General features: G+C 38.1%; 1 protein-coding gene across 4 annotated transcripts in view; it reads right to left on the reverse strand.

Annotated features, from left to right (window-relative positions):
- Positions 1-21,014, reverse strand: part of USP45 (ubiquitin specific peptidase 45) — a 52,837-nt gene that overhangs the window by 18,491 nt on the left and 13,332 nt on the right. For 3 of the 4 annotated variants that reach the window (XM_032105127.1, XM_032105126.1, XM_032105129.1), the window contains exons 6-9: positions 12,998-13,143; positions 11,660-11,755; positions 9,417-9,547; positions 700-787 (exon numbers count right to left, since the gene is read on the reverse strand). In XM_032105127.1, coding sequence (XP_031961018.1) covers positions 700-787; positions 9,417-9,547; positions 11,660-11,755; positions 12,998-13,143 — 461 coding nt within the window. Of the gene's footprint in view, positions 1-699; positions 788-9,416; positions 9,548-11,659; positions 11,756-12,997; positions 13,144-21,014 lie in introns of those variants that run through there. The other variant, XM_032105128.1, reaches the window with a different exon arrangement.

The following is a 21,014-nucleotide window of genomic DNA, read 5'->3' on the forward strand; positions in this document are numbered from 1 at the left end:
GACTAAGTCAGATAGATTAAATCTGATATGGTCAAAATAGCAACCAAACACACCCTTTCTTGCGTGAACAATGCAGGAAACATAAATAATGAAGGAAAATAAACAAAATTCACACAGGGATGTTTTCAATATAACAAACTGCTTCTATTCTTCACATACTTGAATGTAGATTTTAAGCAATGAAAAGCAGCACCTTGCTGATAAAACAAGGAGTTCCTCACACTTTCAAGAGACACAAGAAACTTTGCATGATTTTTTTTCTCCTAAAATTTTCAGTGAAAATTTTCAGTTAAAATTGTGGGCAGGGCCATAGCTAAGAACTGTTAATTTTTGTTCCAAAGCTTTGAATTCACTTTGTCAGCTAACACAGAGGTCCTAACTTTATTTTCTTGACATCTCAGATGTCCTTTTTTCCCCCCCCTTTTCCTTTTTGTAAAGGCAAACAACTTGGATTCCTAAAGTTGTCATGTTCTACTTACAATACTCCTACTACTACTAACTGAAACTTTCATTCCAATCAACTATCTTAACAAATCAACATGAACATAATTAAATATCTTTCAAAAAAATATATTTTTCTCAAGACAGTGAAAATAGACACTCCTACTCCATTAAGCACATCTTTAAAACACTGGGAACATGAAGAACATTGAAGCAGTGACTGGTATTTCACTTTTAAAAGACACACAAAGACGTTACTTTTGTCTCCTCAATCCTGATTGCATCCAACAGATAGTGCAGAAGCTCCTGGCTGTCCTGCTGCTGGAATCCCTTAAATCGAGGAGCCCTATGAGAGAAACAGTAAAGAATTTTAAATTATCTTGGGAGGTTCTTAACAAGACAATGTCAACATCAGACACTTGTTGGGTGCCAGGGTACAAATAGGTACAATCCCTGCTGGACCTCATGGGGCTTTAGGAACCTCCTGATGTGGCAGGCAATTTCATCAGCAAGGCTGCACTTTAACTTGGGTTGCAGTTTGACTTTATAGAGTATGGCTTGCCTAAAATACAGATTTGCCAGTAGAGCCTCATCCATGCTAGCAGCTCTTTCCTGACAGACTACCCCAGTACATCTGTACCACCAGACATTCCCAATGTCATGGAAGAGAGAGAAAGAAGATTTTCCAAGTGCTTAACCTCCTTTGCTATCTCACCGTTTTCTCATTTGAGGAGAAATCTCAGATGTGCATAAACAGTCCTTTTAGATCACTGGCAGCATCCACATGATCCTCAGAAGCCAAAAGAGGAAAAACATCTGTTTCTGACTATGCTCCCATTTACACTGGTGATGTTTTAGGCAACTGCACAGGGGTAATGTTGCATCTGTTCTGAGACAGCCATTCAGTAGTATCAATCACTACTATTAAAGAACTGTTGAATTCTTTTTTTACTATTCACAGCATCTAAATGTATTCTAAAGATCATATTTTTCAGGCACGGATTACATAGAAATTAGAAAAAAAGAACTTATGAGTACATGGATAGATCCTTAAGGTGTTCTCCTTACAACGATAACCACAGCTAGAAGGCTTCTAATAAACAATTTGAATCTTCAGGTTCTTGCAATCCCAAATGAGGCTGTGTAAATATTCACTATTACCACATCTCTATTCACATTCACTGCAATTGACTAGCCAAATACCTGTCTTTCCAGGCAGGTTACCCTTTACATCTTTAATTACAGTCTTGAACTACCTGATCTAAAATGAGATTCCACAGAATCACAAGGAGTTGGAAGGGACCACTGGAGGTCACCTAACCCAACCTCCCTGCCCAAGCAGAGTCCTCTAGAGCAAGTTACTCAGGATTGCAACAGGTGGGTTTCTGAATTTCCAGTAATGCCACCAAATGGCAGCTGTGACTCTTGTTGCAGACTGAGGTGAGCACATGCAGGCCTAACCATGTGCACCCCTTCCAAAACCTAGCACCGGGACAATTGGATTAGCACAGCTCAAACAGGAATTTTATTAAACTGGCAGAGCAGCCAGAAAAACCAACCACTCACTCAGCTCCTCAATTTTATTAAACACACATTGAGCCAGTTTTCACTTTGAGCTGTGGATTGTGTGCTGTGGCTAATCAGCACACAGAGCTGCAAATATATATTGGTATTTCCCCTGGCACAATGATCTCACATGCCCAGCAAAGCTGTTGAGGGTTCTTGAGAGTGAGTGAGGCTTCCATCCCACTCACACTCTAAAGCTGCTCAGATTTGCCTTGGAAGTTTGTGCTCATGGACAGCAGTAATTAAAGGTGACCAGAAAACACACCAGATGTGCAACGTGCCTGCAACAGTAAAATCTAAAGCTGGGCAAGGTGTCAAGATGCCAAGTTAGGGCACAGCAGACATAGGCTACAGGCACGATAGTGATACAGGGGTCTCCGTTTTGAACGGCTCCTTGGAGGCACTTTGGGGTGTAACTCGAGAAGGATTGAAAGTGACAAGGCAGATATGTAAGGTCAGTGCCTAAAATTAAGTGGAACAGATCTGGACCTGCGTATGCAAAACAACATGTTCACATTTAAATAGGATAGGATAATTTCACATTGCACTTCATATCCAGTTTTTGACAGAAAATTGACAATATCCCTAGTTTAAAATGATTTAATGATGCTACTGTACTGTAAGACTATAAAATCTGGAATCAGTATCAGACTTTTTTAAGCATTCTTTTGAAAGTGAATTTTTCTTTCACAAGCAAGTCAACCTCAAAAATTAATTTCAAATTTAAAAATTAAAATAATCTTAGAAATTAAATATTTTGTTTGATATTCCTAAAATTCAGTCTTTTCTTCTATTGAAATCACATGTTTTATTTCTAATAATTTTGATTATAAATTGCAAATACTTTCTTAAAAGCACTGAACCTTTATTCTGGCTCCAATAAAACACTCAATATACATTTAAACAATAAATAACATATGTAGCTGCATGCACAGGTTTGTATGCATGTACAGTTTCACTTTTCAATTACGAAAACAGTTTTCTCTCATTGAATGTCTAGGAATCTGAAAAAACTTTTTTTTTAACCCAGATGGCAAAATCAGTTCAATTCTGAGAAATCTGGTTAGTTAGCCATAGTATTATCATTAACTTATGAGAAATTTCTTGTTTTCCTGTGGCAGTGAGAATCAATGAGTATATTCAGCCCATCTTCTGCAGTATAGGCACATTAATAGCTCCAGTATAGCAAAAAAACCTTCCATGTATACACATTCTGGATCCTGGTACTATAGGGATTTTATTATTTTTTGGCCACAAAAGCGAGACCTCTGTAAGAGACACTACAGTACAAAGGAAGAAAAATTAATAATTGCTTGACAAAGGACCAAGCAAAAACTCCATCACTGTTACAGGAGGGTTTTCTTTCACTGCAGAGACACCTCACAGAGCTAAATATTCAATGCAAATAAGGAAAATGCCCACACACACTTCTTGTTACTGCCTATGATTTGCAGTGCAACCTCTCACTGATGAGTATACAATAATCATTTCAGAGGAAAATTAATTTACTAATTTGTATTTCAAAGTAAAATAATTTACCTGCATGTTTCACACAATTTTATCAGTTTAAATTAAGAGGGGAGGAAATTAACTCAGCCACAGGAGTTTTTCATTTTTTGTTTTGGTTTTTTTTCATTTTATTAGAATATAGTGCATTTACAAGTACAAGATTATTTAGGCTTCTCAGGGCCTGTACTAAATCTATATGCCTGAATTTTAATGGAAAAAAGGATGATGGGAATGTAACAGCTACCACTTTAAAAGTGAAGTGGTAGGGAAAGTGACTTGTAAAGATTCCCTGTAAGGTTGAGTCATTTACTTGGACTGACAAATGATGTCATTGTTAACACTGCTTAAGATATAGTTAATCTGTCATTCATGTACATAGCATACTATGTAATGTTGCATATAATTCTAAATATCTCATGTTTTGTGGAAAAACATTTGAGATTAATGCATTTGTTTTGGGGGGGAAACCACAAGAGGAAACCAAAAAATAACAATAAAAAGGAGGGAGGGAATTTCACACCTCACAATGCATTTACTGGAAACTTCCTACACTTAAAAACCAGTATTAGAGAAGAAAAAGGAATTAATCCATGCTGATACACAGAAATCTGACAACTAAAAGATGTGTGCTCTCGTCTCCTTGAAAATATGCTTCAAGCAATATCCTTGGCAAAAGTGAGGGACTTGGAGATGGTTGGTTGAGTTGACCGCTCACAGATGTGCTGACATATGGAAGCCAGTGCCAATGCGATACAACCTGTTGTACAGTGTCAGCAGGATAATGACAGAACAGGTTGAACTCCTGCTAATGGCCATAAGTGGTGAAGGACAACTGTGACATCTACATGCATGCTACTTATCTAGCCTCTCGTTGCTCATCTGGAGACCAGTTATAATTGCTTGACTGTCAGTTAAAGAAATACTTTTCATTATGATCTACTTCCTAGAACGCTGTAGTAACAAAAACTACATAGTAACATAGTATTTCAAAGAAAAAAAAAAACTAATAGTTTTAATTCCTATATTATATTCATTTGAGGGAAATTAAGCTATGATTTAAAAGCAGAACTGGGATACAATTAAAGTCATTCAATCGTACTGCACAAAGCCGACATACTTTTACTGTCTCTAAAAAAATCTTCTCCAAAATCATCCTTTCAAGGATTACTATCTTTGTGCAGAAGATAGCCTAATACCCTGGAAAACTTTAGAAACAACAATAAGTGCTTGGAAACAGAAAACAGAACATACTATTTGATTTTTTCCAGTAGGGCAACATGCACAAGAATCCTTTAATGCAGTACATACACTACAGAGTTCTTCTTGGTAGGAGGTGCTTGGGAGGAGCCCAACCAAACAAGGGCTTGGCCCCACATGTAACTAACAGATAACACCAGGCACAACTGTATTATCTCAAGGGCATGGATAGACAGCACTTAGCTCTCCTTTGGATGTTCTGGGTGATTTATTTCATCTTTTTTGTCTCACCTTCCCCCAAAAGGGAAAATGAGATACCTCCACTTTCTTGCAATGCACCAGATCAATTCTTTCTTCCTTTAAGATTTCCAACAGCGCTCTGTGACAGCAAGTTCCACAGGTTAACCCTACAAAATGTTTAAAAAACTACTCTTCTTTTTTTTTTTTTTCCCCTGGCTCTAAATCTGTTGCCTTTCAGTTTCACAGACAGCTCCTTGAACTCTTACAAGGGCAGTTAAAGAAGCACAACTAATTTATCTTCTATCATTCATTGTCTTCTCTTGCTGTCACGTCTTCTTTTCATGTTCTCTCCTGCCTAAACTCCTAATATTCAAGTCCCTATTGACATAAAGCTTCCTATTTTTGTTACCTCTGCCAAATTCTGGTTAACCCAAATAGAGAATACACCTCCAATGTACCTAAAAAATTTATTTCTTCATTTTATCTATAACCTTTGCTTACAGAGCTCACCAATACCACACATTGAAAATACTTGTGTTCTCCAAAGTGCTACACAGGTCTTCCTCCTGAGTAGAAGTGAACATAAAGCTCAGGAACACATGCAGATGATTTCTGCCAACACACACTTTTACATGCAATTTGTCTACTTTGCACTCATAAACTTGTTCCTAAAATTATGAAAACTTTGTCAAAGTTTGCTGAAAAAAAAGACATGCAATCTCTCAACTGTTGCTGCGCAGAGAAGCTGTAATCTCCTCTGTCAGATCTCCTGAACATGACACAGCACCACCAAGCAAGGCACACAGAGGCATGACAGGGACACAAAATAATTCATAACATCAACTGTGTGTTCTGCTGCTATTATACTTAAATGGTAGAAGTCATATGGGAAAAATAAGCAAGCAAAAAATCTTTTCTAAAAAGATATTTTTCCCACAGAAATATTATTTTGCTGACAGCAAAGACTCAGAAAGACTCCTTAATTAATGAGAAAAATCCTGTTTCCTTTATGTCTTGTATCTTGTATAACATTACCTTAGTTTTCCTCAGCATTTCCTCTCAGAAGTGATAAATGTGGAATTGTTTAGGTTTCCCCTCCAAAACTATAGTTCTGTTAATATTAACAGTCTTAACCACACATGACCTCCATTCTGCCAGTACCACCTCTGCCTTCAGTTCTATTTTCTGCTCATGAGAAGGAAAGATGAATAGTCTTTGGAGAAGGAAGACATATGTAGATTTTGTGAACACCAATAAAATCTTTGTTAGGGAAGCATTTTTTCCTGCATGTTAATGTAGCAATAAAATATCTCTATTAATTAGTATTTGATGGAGGTTTGAAGCAGCTAAATTCTGTAACTCCTTTCTGGACTCATCACTTATATGCTGCAACATTTACTTGCTAGGCAAAGCTAAGCTTTCTTCCACCAATAAAATTATTCAATCATAAAAAATAAAGGAAATAAAATGTATGTCCTCTTAATACATCAGTGTTGCATTAGTCACTAAGTCTCCAGATAAGTCAGAAATCTGCAGTCCTGATATTCAGCATAGTGGAAAACCAACAGAAGGGCCCCGTAGCTATGCTCACAATCTGTCCTTGCAAAACATCTGACAGCTGCAACACTAACAAAATTAACAGTGGATGAATTAGTACCAGACGCTAAACAGTTGCTATAGAAAGACTCATCCATTCCTTTTCTTCTTCTCCCCTTCTTCAACCTGGCTACTCCACCACTTGATAAAATTAACACTCAATATCATTTTTTTCTTTTGTTATTTAATAAAAAAAAGAGCACCACAAATGCCCTTTCAAACACAAGATTATGAACTTCACACCATGATCTCCTCAGACTCTTGAAGAAGCAGTTTGCAGCTGAAAATGACTGTGTTCCACTTCTCTTACTGCTTTTGAGCAGTGAACGTGTATCCACTTGCAGGTTTTGGGATCCCACTCGGACATGCCAGAGCTGCAGCTGAACAAGGCAGTGTCTGCAGCCTTTTCCATCCTACACTATCTGTACAATCTCCTCCATAAATTCCTTACCGAAGAAAGGTATGGTCATACGCTTTACACTTGTACTGAGACAAGATCTGTGATGGGGAAAGAATGAATTTAGAAAGAAAAACGGTTGCAACTGGAGTCAGCAAGCTTTTATGTAATGTATATAAACCCGAAACATTAGTATTAGAATGCCTCCCCCATGCCCTCCTCCCCGGTAGTTAACTGACTTGTCTTTCTCTGATGTATCTCCGTCATTTTGTGTCACTGTAGCTCTCCCTTTTACACATTCATCCTGTCATCTCTTTAGGAAACTTGTTGTTTGAAGTTTGCTTGTTGAATAAAAAGAGTTCATGCTAATGCAATGTGAAGACCACAAGTAGTGCCTGCCTCTAGGATTACTTTATTAGCATGACCTCTTGGCAGCATTCAAGAAGCAGAGGATGCTGCAGTAACACAGACTTCTTCCTAGCTGAAACTCCTGCAATCTTGCTCTGTGCTCTCTTGCATTTCAACCTTGCTGAAGAACAGAAAGCCAACTTTAAAAAAAAGGGGAAAAAAAGGCTTTGTAAAAATGGCATGACAGAACACTGCATTCATACTGTTAAAGCTAATAAATAGTAAATACATTAAGTTGGCAAAGATAAAGATTTCTCATTCTCCTACTTTTACCATTGCACACCGCTGAATTTTCTGGAACCACCCCCTTTCTTGCTTATGTCACCAACAATTATAAACAATCCAAAGACCAAAACCTTCTGTCATACCTGTCCAGCCCCTTACTGCCCCCAAACACCTAACTTCTCACTAACAGGATGTGGCTGACACTTTTGCTATTGATAGCAGGGCTAGTAAAGGGTTTGTAACTACGTGGTGTTCTGCAAGGATAACAGAAGTAAGAAGTAGGGATGAAGGCAAGGGATGGTAGGAGCTGGCAGATACATGTCTAAACACCAAAAGTCTGCTGACCACATTAAAATGTTTCCATTTTAGCTGCTAGTTAAAGTGTATGCACATCTTAATGATCAAAAGACAACAACAGAAGAACAACTAGATAGCTGAGATTTAACACTGACATCGTGTGATGACTACACAAATACACACAGAGCAGATACAAAATACCTGTCACTTTTAAAAATGCCATGCCATCTGAAGTGAACTGCATTGTGATTATTTCACAATGAATTTGCTAAGGTGAGCTTCAAAACATGTTTTACATCATCTTTTCCCTTCGATCCTTAATACTTACTGGGAAAGAACTACTATTGTTATTCAATCATTTCCCTTCCATTTCTCAGCCAAATTTAATTCTTACAATCACATTTTTTGAGACAGCCTCAAAACACAAGGAGGAGGAGTGAGAAAACAATATAGTTTTTTTCCCTATATATTTTTCTTCCAGGTAGATAATGCTAAACAAAGAACACTGCTGTTTGACTCAAAAATGCTGTAAGGTCACTTTATACACATTTCCTTTTACAGCTCAAAAGAATCAAAAGGGAGACAAGTACAATAGGAAAAATATAATATTACATTTCTGAAGCGGAATTTTGAGGATAAAGAAAAGGCAATGACTTATTTCTTTACAGAATTAAATTGTCCCTGCTCTAGTCTAAAAGCTTTTTAAATCCATTCCTGCTCAGTAAGGTTGTCCTGGAACACCATGGTAGGAGGCTGCAATTTAAAGTTGCTTAAAGTTCCTTGCAACAATAATGTAGCAAGTAAATTATCATGCAATATTATTCTTTTTTAAATATGAGATTAATATATACCATCCTCCAGCAACTCTGCTTCTACAGATTCTGTTACTTTAAAGTCAACGTTTAAATATTTGTATCAACTTTTAAGTAGGTCTTCTACAGGTGTTTTGAAAAGCAAGAATGTTTGCATCATCATTGAAAGTACCTACAAAGCACCACTGTAAACATTTTCCACACCAAGGAACTGGAGTTTCTTTAGGGTTTGTAAGCTCTTTGCAATCTGGAGCCATATGCCATTTCAGTACTGCTTCCAGTCCTTACTTACTAGACCCTTTCTAATTTTGAATCAATGCCAAGGTTAGACATCATAGCAGAGGTTCCCCATTTTAAAATCTTACTCTTTTTTACAAAATACCTACACACACTTTGCAGTGTTTGCACAGCTTTATGCTAATAAACACAAAACCTGGAAGGTAGTCCTATGTTCTTTAGTTTTACCATGCCCTCTTCTGCCCCCTCACACTCAGTTTGAAGCCAATTCAATGTCCATGGTTATGAACTGGGCCACACATTATGGGAAGAGCAGGTACAACCCTGGCATGCAACAAGGAGTCCTGCAACTTTAAAACATGAACAAGCTGTTTTCTGGACTGCCCAGTAAAAATCTAACAGCTTCTTTAGAAAGGACAACAGACATTGCACCCTTAGAAACACATCACTGGAAATTAAAAGAATAAGTGAAAGATACTGACAATACATACTTTTGACAAAGCTGGCTGAACAGCACTTTGGGAGAAAGAGGACCTTTTCCAGCCTCCCTCATGCTGTGAAGGAACAAGAACATTGCTGAAGTCAAAGGTCCCGGGCTGGAAAGGTTTACCACCAAAGGATCCTAAAACAAAGGTAAATTACGCATCAGATTTCAAAGGTGATGACACAAGACTTGTTGGAGTTACTACACACATGATAATGAGCAATGTATCTTTCAGTCTTAACAGTGTTTCAGGGTGTTTTTTGTAAATGTTGATGTCACCTATTTGATTGAAATAGTTTAAGAGCAGGCTTATTATTTAAGGAATAATAGTCACAAAACCAAACAATTCTTGTTGAGCAAATTGGTGGTAACCAATAGCTTTGCAAACAGGCATGTCAATGAGCTGGTCTCATTCTCACAAAAACAGACAACCTTTGTATTACCTGCTTTACTCTTACGCCCAACATGCACTGAAATTCAACTGGAGTGACAACCCAGGTGACCACCGCAGTGGGCCAGCATAAGATTGTGCTCAGTGGCTCTCTGTTACCCAGCCTTAGGAACGGGGTGTCCAGCTTCTCTGATCTGTGAGCTACACACTGCAATTTCCACACATCCGTCAGCCACAGAAACGCACCCTGTTCCTCCGTGAACCAGGTGCTGTGAAGGTACCAGCAGTGGTTCCCAGCAAGAGATGAAGGCAGATCCTACACATTCCCCATGGCACTGTGAGACAGGCACAGGGTGCATCCTGCACAGCCCCTCTTGATATAACATTTACCCCGCAGGCACTTCTGGGTTTGAAAAGATCCAGCCAGCAGCCACTCAAGCCAGTCTTAAAGCAGAAGATAGTCCTGCATTGCTTACACACCAGGTAAGCAATGGTCTCAATGCGGTCTCAATGGCCGCACACCACCAGCACTCCAAGGTTCGTATGTGCCCACAGTGTTCCCTACCAGCTGACCTGACTCTCAGAAAAACAGATAACAAGTGCCAGATGAACAGTTGGAGAGGATGCCTTGTCCAGAGAGCAGATCCACACAAAACGTAAGCCCGACGGACGCACGCAGATATAAAGTACGTGCTTTATATACACTATCAAAAGGTGGGAAAAGGCCCCTTACCAAGCAGGAAGCTACAGGTTTCTATATTACTATTAATTAGACTACTGCAGCAGTCTAATTCTGCATTGGCATATAAAGACCAGAAAACACAGTCTTTGCTCCAAAGACCTTATTTACATTGTAAGCATTGTCATGAAACTAAAAATAAATCTTTCAACCTTATGGCTGTGCAAGTTACACATCAAGCATAACCCAACACCCCAATGGCTTTCTAAGCCTTTGGGCAAAAACAAGCTCCAGACTTCTGTTGTGGCTCAGGAGAACTTAGTGAAACATGTTGCTGCTCAGAACTGCCACTGGAGGAAATACAGACAGCAATGCAGTGAATTTCACACTGCTCTCGTCTGGAGAAGCTACAAACATCACCTACAGCAACACAGTGAAATCTTCATCATTTTAAAGGTATCTGAAACAGAATACCACTCTTCTACCCTCACTGCCACCAGAAAGCTCACAGCAAACAGCAGGGGAAAAAAGGAAAAAACTAAGAAAAAATCCTCTGTAAAATATTTGCTTCAGCTAGCAGAGCGAAAGGGGTATTATCTTTATTGCCAACAACATATAATGAAACCCCAAGTCTCTAAGACATGACCAGAACAGCAGAATATTCTTTGGATAATAGCCACAGGAGACACTTTCCCATGTGCCTGCAATGAGCTTGAGGAGAAGAAATTTGTTCCTCACTGAAATTTTCGCTTCTCTCATTTTAATCCCCCAGGCTGTGAAGCACGCAATAGACTTTACATGACTTATCAATGAAGGGTTGGGATGGAAAATATTTCATGGACACATTCTAGAGCCGAACAGACTATATCCTCTATCATATGTTCATACTGAAGAAATTAAATGGCAAAGAAAAATAAACCTGCTGCTCTTTCCTGAGATCAGGCATTATTTGATACTTCAATATGACAAAACGTGAAAGCAAGTAATTCTTCCTCCTCCTCCACGGCTGAGTAATGATTTTTGCAAAAGAAGTCAGTTCACAGGCAACATAAACCAGCTAAAAAATTAAAATGCAAAGGAAATGGGAGAGTAACAGTGTGCTTTTAACAGTGACGTGATTTCCTGTCCTCCAGCTTCTTCCCCCATTTTCCCAAATTTGTATTTCTCAGCGCATACTTACCAATTGAGAATCTGAAGTATGACAGATTTTTAACTTTGTTCCTTTCTCCTTTATCTCATACATGAGTTCATTTAGTACATGAGTCTGTGCCAAGTTCTTAAAGGAAAAAAACCAAAAATACACAAGAAACATGCTGATTATTCAGATACACAGTTTCTTTAGTTATATATTCTAGATTCAGAGGTAGACAAAACCAGATATATTTCATAATGTATAACTGAGGTTTAGATCAGACCACTAGAAAGAGTTCTAAAAAAATCACTGATCTGGCTGTATCTAAAATTGTATCTATTTCTTTTTCTGTAATTTCAAAATAGTTCACTAGTAATAACTTTGTTATTTATGTTGAACAAGATTAATTTTTTTTTTTTTTTTATGATGAGGACATTATTATTAGAAACCATTTGCCTCTTTCAAACTCTGCAGTCCCTCTCATCATGCCCTATGAAGCACAAAGGCTTTGGCACACTGAAAAGTATTACCTCCCTGAATTTAGGAGTGAAACCAACTCAATATATCTCAGCTTTGTTTCTTGATTTTTGGTCAACTCTGATTGCAGATCACTTAGGTTTCTATGATGCCCTAAGTATGGACAGATAACGATTTGTAATTTTAGTATCTCTTCGATGAGTTTTGTAATCAACATCATAAACACAAGGTAAAGTGTACTGGTGCAGAACACCTTCGTAGCAGTTTTCTTTCATTTGTTCACTCCTGTCTGCAGACATAGAGATGTCTCTGCTCAGCTGACAAGCAACAGAATGGTGCAATATAAAACCCGCTAAGGCTGCTGCTTTTTTTGAGGACATTAGATTGGCTGTACACTTAACATCAACAGATGTATATTAGTATAGCTCGTTCCTCTTATTCTAGTCAGAAAAAAACCTCATAATCAATAGAAGTAATTTTATAACTGCATCCATTGTAGGGGTTTAAAATCATCCCAAAGCAGAGTGCAGAAATTTACATTATGCACAAAGTACCACTATTTATATGACCAGTATGGTAAATACCCTGCATTAGTCATGACTGATAATGCTGAACTTCAAATAAAACCACATGCTAGAGTACACCCACACATATATGCAGTGTGTAAAACACTTGGCATTTTCACTTGTCTCATTACTGTGCAAAATGCTACTGATCCAGGAATTCTTTTTTATTATAACAGGAAATACTCCTTGGATAGCAAGGAGTAAAAAGAATTTGTAAAGGACTTTCAGAAAGCAGAACGAAGACTCCTAACACTCAGAACCTTTTCAGAAGCCCATAGATATTATACAGATGTAGTATTTCTGAAATCCATTAAGATAAAGTGGTATGATCTTTCCATCTTACCTGCATGACAGCATTAAAAAAGCATGTATTTCCTAAATTATTTATCCCTTTAACTGGAACTGATGCACCATTACCAGAGCTTTTTCCTTTCAGTATTTCACTTGTTTCACTGTTTTCTTCACGAAGACGTATGATTTTTGATGAACCTATAATTAAATTACAGATTAATATGACCACATAATTGCATAGTTTAATGAATTGAGTCTTTTCATGACTATGTTTATTAATTTTAACATACGTGGAAAGATACCTTGATAATACTCTAAGCTCCTGTATGCAGTCTTAAAAAAACCAAAAAACCAAAAAAACAGACATCATCAGATAAAGCCCTGGGGGGCAAAAAAAACGCCCTCAACAAGTACATACATTCAACAAAACCTTCCATAGTAATCATACTGTCCTATAAGACTGTAACTTCCACAATTACACAAGCAATAAATAAACTGAGTTCATTTATTAGCAATAGGCAGCTGAGTTATATGTTCATTAGACACACTAGAAACACCACTGAAAGGCCGCTTTTTGGTGCGTCTGAATGGAGGTAGCCGAAAGTTACCACTGAATGCTGCAAGTCTTTATCAACTATAGTGTTCCATTCCAACTGCCTTGTCAACAGCCCAAGCAGATTCATTATCCCTACATTCGCTCCTCAACCCACCTTCTTTTGTCACAGCCTGAGGAATTGCTAATGCAACCCACATACATACAATGCTAGTGTTTTAATTTCAAGTAACAAAAAATTGATAAAACTATGCTATAACATCCACATAATTCCCTTTTTCCCTTATTATTTAAATAGATGAGGGGCAGCAAAGTTAGATAGTCATTAACTTGTAGCCTAGAGGTAATAGAAAGACTTGAGATAACAATATTTAGCCTTGAATTCTACTAGCAACTTTCATATTGTCATGGTTGCAGGACTAAATGTGAACATTACTGACATCTGCAGTGTCTTAAATATTGATTAACAATGCACGTCAATGTAAACGAGTTATGGACTTAATAGATGCCAAGAACCATGATGCTACAATCTCTGTCTTGACATATGAATTCATGTATTTGTTCTAATGAGTTTCACATTGAAGTCTCATTAAAGTGTTCTTGAGAAATAACTAACAGACCTATTTACGTTAATGAAATTCTCATACCAAAAGGTTCTTTTATGTACACTCCTAAATACCTTCTTCCTTGGAAAATGAAAAAACAATAATTAAATAAAAAAGAAGTCATTCAAATATCTGTTGTATCTGGCAACAAGCTTCTGACCCAGTCTGCCTGCACCCTACAGTGCCATCGAGGTGCAACTATTCTTCCAAATTGTATCAGAGTTAAAGGTGCTTTGCTGTTTAAAAATATTTTTGAATGTTCTTGTTAACAGTGCTTACACAGCTTTAAATTACTCTCCTTTCCACTCAGGTGGAAAATTAAGAGAGTACAAGGACAAAGTAAAGACCGAGTTCTCCTTGAAAAAGCAGACAAAGTGTTTTTGAATGTAACAAACAACAAATGAGCTGCTCATACCCTGAAACAGTCACTGTTTTATGGGCTACATGAAGCAACACCTTTTAACTGGCATGCTTAGAAGGGACATTCTACAGTGTCTGAGGCTTGTCCACCCACAGAGCTCCAGAAAACCACAGCATAGGAATGGGAGCTGCAAGTATCTGCAACTCAAAGGCACTGCTCACTCTCAGAAGTTTAATATTATAACTGGAGATGTTTTCCCCTCAGAGAAGTGGGCCATCCAGAGTAGTGCTGGGGAAAAGAGATGGTTAAAAAAAAAAAAAAAAAGAGGGGAAAAAAAGGCCAAAATTGTGGAAATGATTTGTGTATTAGTATACCACAGTTGTTGCATTTATCCATCGGCATTCAAAAACATCTGGGACAGCATCTTAAAGTAAACAATGTTCACAAGGCCATCTGGACAAAACTGCAGGCAAAAATTAAAGCATAAGCATATGGAAAAGCAGATTTTTCTCTTCCCTTTAGCAGTACAGGATGACAAATGTCAAACCTAGATCTGTCCACGCTTCACTGTGCTATGCTTTGCAGCACCACCTGGCTCTCCTTGCAGAGCCACCAAATATGGACAGCACTGCCACAGCGGACCATATCTGCAGGGCAAACTCGATAAAAGCATTTCACTTCATGGTTAAATGGCAGCTTCACACAAGTAGCAAGGTTCCATTTGCTGAACCTTACATATAAATTATTTCAGGGAGGGAAAACAAAGCCGAAGCATCCAGCTTTGTGATAAGAGCTGGATGAATACACAGTTACAAAACACAATAAATGAGAACCAGACATCCGATTGCCACAAAGCTGGATAATTAGTATAGGGATAAGGAGAAGTAGAGGAAATCGGAAAAAATGCCTGGATGTTGGTATCAAAGTTAGGAACCTCCTTCCATTCAGAAGGTTTTAATTACTGCCTCTTGATTTTTAAATTATTTTAAAAGCACAATCCACATGACATTTTACTATGTTTTTGTATCTGTGAAAAAGTCCTGACAGAATAGCGCTGCTTTGCCATTACAACCATTATCTGCTGCCTTGCTTACAATACACAGATATGTTTAAGTACATATACAGAGCCAGAGGAGGGACAGCAGTTTTTAATTTAGCTCTGTTCAGTGTCCCCGGCTCAGTGATAAATGACAGACAGGCCTGAAGCTGAATGCTTACTTGACATGTGAAGAGTTGGTCAGTCTTAATAGAACATGCTGGTAATGACTGTGATAGCTAATACTTCTACAGATTGGGGCTAGAGGGTCCTTCTGCAAGATTAACCCAAGGCTACAAGCATGTTATTAATCAAAAGGCTAATATGTAATTTTTTAAAGTGAATTTGCACTGAACAACTGTTTCCTGGACCCTTGCCGTTTCAATCTTGCAATCCTGTAATTTAACAGGCGTGCCTTGGGGTATGAAAAGTGACTTTTAAGCCAGTATATACACAAGGATCCCAGCTGAAGGATTCCATCAAAATGGCTGTCATCTGCTGCTGCCCACAAGGACCTTCAGCTCCTGGCCAAACAGAATAAAAGATGTAGTCCAACTCATCCATCCACATGCAGTAGTATTTGTTATAAAGGACCTTGTTAACATTAATGACAGCAAGGCAGGTGAAAAGCACAGAAGTAATCAAATTCAGACTGATTTCTGTCATTAGTTTACTCATCTTTTAGAAAGTTGACATGGTGACCCTTAAGCTCTCTGCCTTTCTCAGGTAGTGTGGACATCGGCCCTAGGCAAACCTGTCCATCCCCACTGTGCCTGGGACTCACATTCAGACCATGCCCCTCTGTCAGACTCTTTCTGCTGTTTTCATGCAGAGGTGACCTTTCTAATCCAGCCATAAAAGGAAGACTCTCACTTAAGTTGTGCCTTGATCATCGGAACCTTCTTTTCTTTTGACAAAGTGTATCTGGCTACAGAGACACCCTACTTGAGCACTCTGCCAAAACCCACTGCCCAGCTCTCCATCCAGATCATCACACCCTACTGACCACCTCTCCATAGGCACCAGGTCAGTGCCTGCCTCTGGTCCCACCACGATATCCACCTCCAGCTCTCAGACAGCTGCTTTTGTACAGAGACACAGCCTTCAGGCTTGGTGAAGCTTCCTGACACCACCCAGCTCTCCGCCATGCTAGAAACCCCCTTCCCACCAGAGCCCTGGGAAGAAGGGCAGCAGAAACTGCTCCTCTGCTACAGCTCTTGCCTGCAAAGCACCCTTTTCTTGCTGCTCTTCTCTTCAGTTTTTCTTGTGCCTGCTCTGCTCACCGGTGGTCCTGTCTCATAAGCTCTCGGGAGGCAGGGAACACTGCTTTGTCCCACAGCTGCTCAGTACCAGCCTCATGGGTAGTGACTGAGATTCCTAAGCCCAACGTTAACATGGACAACGATTCATTGCACAAAGCAGAGCCACTTACTGGACCAGGTGTACAAACACACACGGTGCCGACACATCTGCTTGCAAAAGAAAACTTATTGTGGGTTCCCTATCAATTTGTTTTACCAGCATTTCAAACATTTGCAGCGCACATGGACTTCTGTAGCGCCTTTGCGGAAACTGAGCTGTGTCTGGGGGTGCAGATGGTATGTAAGCAAGAAGATAAATGACATCAAATTTTTCTTTCAGCCAGGGGAGTAAGCACTTTTGCTCATCTTTTCAACACATCTTTTTTTTAATTAAAAATAAGGGTTCCAGGAATACGCACTTTTATTCCAAGGTCAAGCCTTTTCTATTGAATACAACTCTGGTACTTCAGCTGAAGGTCTTCACAGTAAAAGCAAGGTTAACAGACTGCCTTTCTTTTACCAAGTTCTCATCATGCTGTTCTACAAAATGCTACTAAATTGTCTGGCACTCCTTTTTTATCTAAAACATTTAGATTTTTTTTTGACACTGTACAACAATGAGAATCCAACCCTTAGAAAAACATCCTGGTTTTCTTCTGAAATGGGCACTAGCTTTACATTTTAAAAGCCCAATTTCTCTTGCAGTGTTACAACCCTAGCAAATCAAAGATTATAAACAGTAATTTTATTTCTTTGAGTCTTGCCACAATGTTATAAACTAGAAAAGACATCTGCACAGTGTGAAAGAGCAACCTGTTCAAGGACTGCTTTTGACCCTCAGATGCTCAGACGACTTGTGTTACACCTCACAAGTAAATAAGTGGACAGGAAAGGTAAGAATCCATGGTTAAAAATGACAGAATGCTTAAATTTTTTTTTGTTGTTGATGATTCAGTTTTCATTCCTTTGCAAGGAGCTTACTAAAAAAAAAAGCAAATTTGAAAGAAATTTCTGACCAATAACAGAAATGTCATTTTGCCAAAGTGTATTTCAGATTCAGAAGATTCAGAGAAACAACATAATCTGTTTTATTTTGCTAGTGAATTTTAAGTAGATAGAATGGTCTTCTATGACTCCAAACTACATGTAGTAAAAGTCACTTAAGAAAGAATACAATTTTTTTCAATATGATCTTTTGTCAACTGATAATATCCACAGCAGAATGCAAACCTGAAAAGTTATTCATCACACTACCTGTTTTTCCATACAAGTCAGTAACTCTCACTTGTACTGTAAAATTATATCTATTTTTATACATCAGTTATAGCCATCAAAATAAAAATCAAGTTTCTAACTTTCACTTATTGGCAAATCCGGGCAGCTGAACTTACTAGCAAAATCTCATTTCTCTCCTTGCCCCTTCCCAACAATAAATTTAACTACAAAATTCGAGAATATATCTTCTTCCTTCCCATTCTATTGCCACACAAATCAATTTAATTAACTGCTCTATAAAAAGTATGCAATCTTATGTTTCCACTGACACATAATTTGGCTTTTGTAAAGGAAAATACACATCAGATTCACTTTTAAGACTGCAAAACAATTTGTTGTCTCCAGTAAATGAGCAGACACACAGATTGCGATGTCTCAGCATGGTTCCTGTGTACTACATGTGCATTATGTCCATGTGAAGCTCACAAGTGTGCCACACAGACAATACTGCACCTGCCTTTCTGTGGAAATCATCGTGGCCTGCTAACCTTCTCCACAAAACAAATTTCTGGGTGGTACACCCTAGAAAGCAATCTTGCTTTTTTCTTCCAGCTTGTGCCCAACATGACCTCTTAACCAAACAGACTCCTCTAAAAAAAAGGGGGAAAAAAAAGAAAAGAGCAGGCATTGCTGGGTACAACAAACCATAGGATCAGATGTGAAAATCACACAGCTGCAAGCATTCTTTTGGGAACCCAGCACTGGGATTTATCTCAATCGCTTAATGTAATTACAAAAGTCAGTCATGTAGTAGTAATGTAATTTGCACATTTTTACAGCTGAAGTGAAGTTGAATCTTTATGAGAGGCCGAGTGAAAAGCAGGGATCCTGCTGCCACACTATTCCACCACATTAGTACCAAATGACAAGCATTTTGCTTTTGTTTATTTTCCAAGATGCATTAATTAGGAAATCTATATAACCCTCCCTCACATGTTTCAACTGATCATTTTATCTTTAAATGAATCCTGCACTTCTGAGAACTGAAAAAAAAAAAATCCTAGCAGCCCTCACTTGCTACTTAATCCATGTTCATACTGCATTTCTACAGAAATTTCTACACAATGCTATTTGAATTTTAATGATGCACCATGCCAACCAGTTGTTACAACAGAAAGAAATCCAGACCTAAGATGAATTGTTGTTACAGTGCCACATTCTGCCATGAGAACTGTCTTCACTTTGACTGCTTTTTTAGAAAGAAATGGAAAAGCAGTGGGGAAAAAAGCACAGGATTGATTTTTAAGTGAGAAATATGAATTAACTGTCAGTTTTACACTACTTGTTTCTCGCAAGTTATTTTTCCTTTTTTTTTAAATTAGCTTATGTTTTTAAGGGGTGAATATACAAAATAAATTTTAAAAATTACACCAACTAATAATTTAAAGAATGACAGTTACACTGAAAATATCAATGGAACATGAAATAAAATGCTACACTGAAAAAAATTAAACCAAAACAAAAGCAGAGTGAATTTTAACAGCTATACATCTTGTACTTTTGTGTTCTGGACAACAGCATGAATTTCATTTCAATTTCAGGTTTTATTTTTTTAGAATCCCTAAAGGTAGTCTAATGAAAAGAAAAGAACCTTAGATAGATTTCTGTAGGGGAAGTACCAAGTCTGTCATTTATCAAAATGAACCAGGAGTGCCGATTCTGGTCAGGAGTTCCCTGTCATGCACACCAGTCATTTATGAACACACGGCTGTTTTCCAGCCTCTTCCAGCAAGGAGCCTGGCCCAAAACAACAGACTGTCCCAGGCAAAGAGCTTTTCTGTCTTTTCCTTGCCACTTAGGAAAACCCAACAAATCATTTTTGGGCCCATGTTTCCAGAGCTTTCAGGGATGCAATCCAAACTGCTCAACACAGACAGAGTAGAAAGGGTCACAGACTTCCACCTTTAAAACATCACTGGAAGTACACACACACACTTTATGCATGAATCCAAGCCTGCACTTGAGCCTCAACCCTTTCCCAGAATGGAGCAGGAGACGTGACTGCCCTGCAGGAGCAACCCTGGCATGTTCAGACCTCTTGCTGCCAAGGCAGGCACCCTGCAAGGCTATGTCTAAGCCCTAAACAAAAAAATATATATAATTTTGGTTCCAGTTACAGCAAAGTTCCCAGTTATATCAGCAAACACTTACATGAAATATATGTTTTCAAAACTGAGTATCAAAATTAAACACAAATGCATATACAGCAGAAACATATACATATGCCACCCTGCTCTGCTATAATACACTTACTGTTCCTGAGTTAGTTTGGAATTTTAGTTGCTTACTTTAAGACATTTCACAGAATACGTCTAAACTTCATAATTTGAAAGCTTTAGATGTTTTGAAGTTTCACGAATTAAGAATCTAAGCCATGAGGCACAGAGTTGTATCACTCAGAAAGTTGTATCACTCACTCAGTACAGTAATGGAATAAAATTGTTTTCATTACATTATCTGAAAAAGCACCAGAGCATTTTCATCTGCAAGAAAGCTGCAACACCCATTTATTACACATAAATTTGAAACTAAAGCTGTGAACAAAAGTGAAATCACATGCTGTATTTTAACTGCTCCAAGAAAAAAGATGCAAAAGGTAGCAATATATCAATTTATTAAAATCGAATAATTTAACATACAACCTGTGACTACATCAAAATATCGTATTTCTAAGTAGTCCTTCATCTTCATCCCTCAAAAAATACGTAATGCCTCTTAAAACCAGTAGGATTTATGCACATGCAGCTAGAAGAATACTTAGTGTCATTCAGTAAGGCAACCCTTCTCCTTTCTTACTTCTAACCAGTTGATTTACTCAAGGTGGTTTTTGAGAAGCAAATCTGGAATTCAATGCACTCTCTGAGTCACAAGCCAGAAATGCTGCCAAGTGCATTACAGTAGGGATGAATAAAGTTGACATTATCAAGAGTAGACAGCT

This window comes from Corvus moneduloides, chromosome 3 (genome assembly GCF_009650955.1).
Source record: "Corvus moneduloides isolate bCorMon1 chromosome 3, bCorMon1.pri, whole genome shotgun sequence".
In the NCBI taxonomy this organism is placed as follows: domain Eukaryota; kingdom Metazoa; phylum Chordata; class Aves; order Passeriformes; family Corvidae; genus Corvus; species Corvus moneduloides.